The sequence below is a fragment of the Salminus brasiliensis genome, chromosome 6 (assembly GCF_030463535.1).
Source record: "Salminus brasiliensis chromosome 6, fSalBra1.hap2, whole genome shotgun sequence".
Classification (NCBI taxonomy): Eukaryota; Metazoa; Chordata; class Actinopteri; order Characiformes; family Bryconidae; genus Salminus; species Salminus brasiliensis.
Genome location: NC_132883.1, coordinates 46,238,646 through 46,243,645, shown reverse-complemented (window position 1 = coordinate 46,243,645; position 5,000 = coordinate 46,238,646). Strand labels below are relative to the sequence as shown.

General features: G+C 46.7%; 1 protein-coding gene across 1 annotated transcript in view; it reads left to right on the top strand.

Annotated features, from left to right (window-relative positions):
• The window catches only part of ipo11 (importin 11), a 52,267-nt gene that overhangs the window by 22,990 nt on the left and 24,277 nt on the right, over positions 1 to 5,000 (top strand). Inside the window, exons 19-20 of the mRNA XM_072682604.1 lie at positions 171 to 284; positions 2,349 to 2,464. Coding sequence (XP_072538705.1) covers positions 171 to 284; positions 2,349 to 2,464 — 230 coding nt within the window. The remainder of the gene's footprint in view (positions 1 to 170; positions 285 to 2,348; positions 2,465 to 5,000) is intronic.

Here is a 5,000-nt window from a genome sequence, read left to right as displayed (position 1 = left end):
CTGCATTTACACCTTAATCAGACTGCAGCTTTGTGGGAGAAGGTTTAGGGTGAAGGTTTAGGGAGGTTTGACATTAGGGGTGTGTGATATGGAAATTCTGGGCCAGTAACTGACATTTGATTAATTGAATGTGCTCTACTGGAGTGTGTTTATCTTGTGTGTTTCTGCAGATCCGTCCGTATGTGGGCTGTCTGGTGCAGTACCTCCCTCTCCTGTGGAAACAGTCAGAGGAACACAACATGCTGCGCTGTGCCATCCTTACCACCCTCATACACCTGGTACAGGTACAGAGCACTGATCCACCCCCACCACCCTCATACACCTCACCCAGGTAGATTAGGGGGTGTTATTTGGGCGGGGGTTAAGTAGAGGTCAGTTTGAATAAAAAAAAAACAGTGGAGAACCATATGAAGATGAACAGAACCATTTTATGAACAAGCATTCATGTGGTTCTGTGAGTGCTTTACTGAAGAACCCTTAAAGAACCTTCCCGTATTTAGGAGTATGGTTATAAGGTGGTTTTAACGTTGTTACCCTGCTGCCCCGAGACCAGAGACCGGAACCAAAACAGGTGTTTAGTGGACCCAAGCGTTGGACATATGGCCTCACAGGTGGCTTTATCTGAATCCTGGCTCTGCAGGCGGAACCGAACCCGGACAGAGTCCAGAATCTCTCTCGGCTAAATGTCTGACCAACTCCTCAGATTTATGGCAGCTGCAGAAGGTTGGCCCTGGTTTCTCTCAGCATGGGCAGCTCCTCAATTGGCAACTGCTGCTCCACAGAGCCGGTGCGGATCAGAACCAGTGTGGATCAGAGCCCGGTGGTAATGAGTCTTTAGTAAACAATCAGCTGATAAACTGTTTCTGGAAGTTCTTCAGTGACTGTCATTTTTAGGGTTGCAGCTAATGAAGCAGCTGGAGAGCTCTCAGAAACGAGCAGGTTTTAGGTCTGTGATCATTCTGGTGGATGGACGCCACACAGCCCAGCCTGGGGTTAGACCTCACATGAATATTAGGCATTTTTAAAAAGGGCTTAGATCAGACCAACCCCTATACACACCTCAATACACCCCCCTATACACACCTCAATACACCCCCCTATACACCCCCTTATACACCCCCCTATACACCCCCTTATACACACCTCAATACACCCCCCTATACACCCCCTTATACACCCCCCTATACACCCCCTTATACACACCTCAATACACCCCCCTATACACACCTCAATACACCCCCCTATACACCCCCTTATACACCCCCCTATACACCCCCTTATACACACCTCAATACACCCCCCTATACACACCTCAATACACACCCCTATACACCCCTCTATACACACCCCTCTATACACCCCCCTATACACACCTCAATACACACCCCTATACACACCTCAATACACACCCCTATACACACCTCAATACACCCCTCTATACACCCCTCTATACACACACCCCTATACACCCCCCTATACACCCATCTATACACACCCCTATACACACCTCAATACATAACCCTATACACACCTCAATACATAACCCTATACACCCCCTTATACACACCTCAGTACACACCCCTATACACCCCTCCATACACACCTCAATACATACCCGATACACCCCTCTATACACCCCCCTATACACACCTCAATACACACCCCTATACACACCTCAATACACCCCTCTATACACCCCTCTATACACACACCCCTATACACCCCCCTATACACTCCTCTATACACACCCCTATACACACCTCAATACATAACCCTATACACACTTCAATACATAACCCTATACACACCTCAATACATAACCCTATACACCCCCTTATACACACCTCAGTACACACCCCTATACACCCCCCCTATACACCCCTCTATACACACCTCAATACACACCCCTATACACACCTCAATACATAACCCTATACACACTTCAATACATAACCCTATACACCCCCTTATACACACCTCAATACACACCCGATACACCCCCCCTATACACCCCTCTATACACACCTCAATACACACCCCTATACACACCTCAATATATAACCCTATACACACTTCAATACATACCCCTATACACACCTCGATACATAACCCTATAAACCCCCTTACACACCTCTAAACATGCCTATACACACCTCAATACATAACCCTATACACACCTCTATACACACCTCAATACATAACCCTATACACACCTCTATACACACCTCAATACATAACCCTATACACACCTCAATACATAACCCTATACACACCTCTAAACACGCCTATACACAACCCCTCAGTAGTATTTGCAGTGCTCAGAGCTCAGTGTGGTGTTGTATCTGCAGGGTCTGGGTGCAGACAGTAGGAATCTGTACCCGTTTCTGCTGCCGGTGATCCAGCTCAGCACTGACGTCTCCCAACCTCCACACGTCTACCTGCTGGAGGACGGCCTGGAGCTGTGGTAACACAAACACACACACACACACTAACTCACACACGATTAGTCAACAGCATCTGTAGCATTAATTTTCGATGTTGTGAGTTAAACACTTTCTGTGAGGGATTGTCACAGTTTGTCTCGCTCTCTCTATCACTGTCTCTTATTGTCTCTCTCTCTCGCTCCCTCTCTTACTGTCTTTCACTGTCTCTCTCTCTCGCTCCCTCTCTTACTGTCTCTCACTGTCTCTCTCTCGCTCCCTCTCTTACTGTCTCTTACTGTCTCTCACTGTCTCTCTCTCGCTCTCTCTCTCTTACTGTCTCTCACTGTTTCTCTCTCGCTCTCTCTCTTTCTCTCTTACTGTCGCTTACTGTCTCTCACTGTTTCTCTCTTACTGTCTCTCTCGCTCTCTCACTCTCTCTCTCACTGTTTCTCTCTCGCTCTCTCGCTTACTCTTTCTCTTACTGTCTCTCTCATTCTCTCTCTTACTGTCTCTCACTGTCTCTCTCTCTTTCTCTCTTACTGTCTCTCACTGTCTCTCTCTCTTTTTCTCTTACTGTCGCTTACTGTCTCTCACTGTTTCTCTCTTACTGTCTCTCTCGCTCTCTCACTCTCTCTCTCTCACTGTTTCTCTCTCGCTCTCTCACTCTCTCTCTCTCACTGTTTCTCTCTCGCTCTCTCGCTTACTCTCTTTCTCTTACTGTCTCTCTCATTCTCTCTCTTACTGTCTCTCACTGTCTCTCTCTCTTTCTCTCTTACTGTCTCTCACTGTCTCTCTCTCTTTCTCTCTCTTACTGTCTCTCACTGTCTCTCTCTCTTTCTCTCTTACTGTCTCTCACTGTCTCTCTCTCTTTCTCTCTTACTGTCGCTTACTGTCTCTCACTGTTTCTCTCTTACTGTCTCTCTCGCTCTCTCTCTTTCTCTCTTACTGTCTCTCACTGTCTCTCTCTCTTTCTCTCTTACTGTCTCTCACTGTCTCTCTCTCTTTCTCTCTTACTGTCGCTTACTGTCTCTCACTGTTTCTCTCTTACTGTCTCTCTCGCTCTCTCTCTTACTCTCTCTCTTACTGTCTCTTACTGTCTCTCACTGTTTCTCTCTCGCTCTCTCGCTTACTGTCTCTTACTGTCTCTCTCACTCTCTCTCTTACTGTCTCTCACTGTCTCTCTCGCTCTCTCTCTTACTGTCTCTCACTGTCTCTCGCTCTCTTACTGTCTCTCACTGTCTCTCTCGCTCTCTCTCTTACTGTCTCTCACTGTCTCTCTAGCTCTCTCTCTTACTCTCTCTAGCTCTCTCTCTTACTGTCTCTCTAGCTCTCTCTCTTACTGTCTCTCTAGCTCTCTCTCTTACTCTCTCTAGCTCTCTCTCTTACTGTCTCTCTAGCTCTCTCTCTTACTCTCCCTAGCTCTCTCTCTTACTGTCTCTCTAGCTCTCTCTCTTACTCTCTCTAGCTCTCTCTCTTACTGTCTCTCTCGCTCTCTCTCTTACTCTCTCTTACTGTCTCTCTAGCTCTCTCTCTTACTCTCTCTTACTGTCTCTCTAGCTCTCTCTCTTACTGTCTCTCTAGCTCTCTCTCTTACTGTCTCTCTCGCTCTCTCTCTTACTCTCTCTTACTGTCTCTCTAGCTCTCTCTCTTACTGTCTCTCTAGCTCTCTCTCTTACTCTCTCTAGCTCTCTCTCTTACTGTCTCTCTCATTCTCTCTCTTACTGTCTCTCTAGCTTTCTCTCTTACTCTCTCTCTCACTGTCTCTCTCTCTCTCTCTTACTCTCTCTAGCTCTCTCTCTTACTGTCTCTCTCATGCTCTCTCTCTTACTCTCTCTCTCACTATCTCTCACTGTCTCTCTTACACTCTCCCGCTCTCTCTTACTGTCTCTCTCGCTCTGTCTCTCACTCTTTCGCTCTGTCTCTCACTCTCACTGTCTCTCTCGCTCTCTCACTCTCTTACTGTCTCTCTCACGCTCTCTCTTAATCTCTTACTGTCTCTCTCACTGTCTCTCTCTCTCTCTTACTCTCTTACTGTCTCTCTCACTGTCTCTCGCTCTCTCTCTCACTGTCTTTCGCTCTCTCTCTTACTGTCTCTCTCTTTTACTGTCTCTCTCACTCTCTCTCTTACTCTTACTATATCTCTCACACTCTCTCTTTTACTGTCTCTCTCATGCTCTCTCTTACTCTTACTGTCTCTCTCTCTTTTACTGTCTCTCTCACTCTCTCTCTTACTCTTACTGTCTCTCTCACTCTCTCTTTTACTGTCTCTCTCTCGCTCACTGTCTCTCGCGCTCTGTCTCTTACTGTCTCTCTTGCTCTCTCTCTCTGACGCTCGCTCGCTCGCTCTTGCTGTCTCTTTATTGCTCTTTTCTGTTGCTCATTTATCTTCTCTGACTCCTTCCATCTCTCATCATCTGCAAATTGTCCAGTCAGAGTATCAAATCACACTCCCTCTCTCTTTCTCACACACACACACACACACCCACACACACACTCTCGGCTGGATCAGTTCAGCTGTATTTTCCAGCGCTGATTGAATGATTTTCTTCCCTCTCTGTTCTTTAACGACTGTTTCCA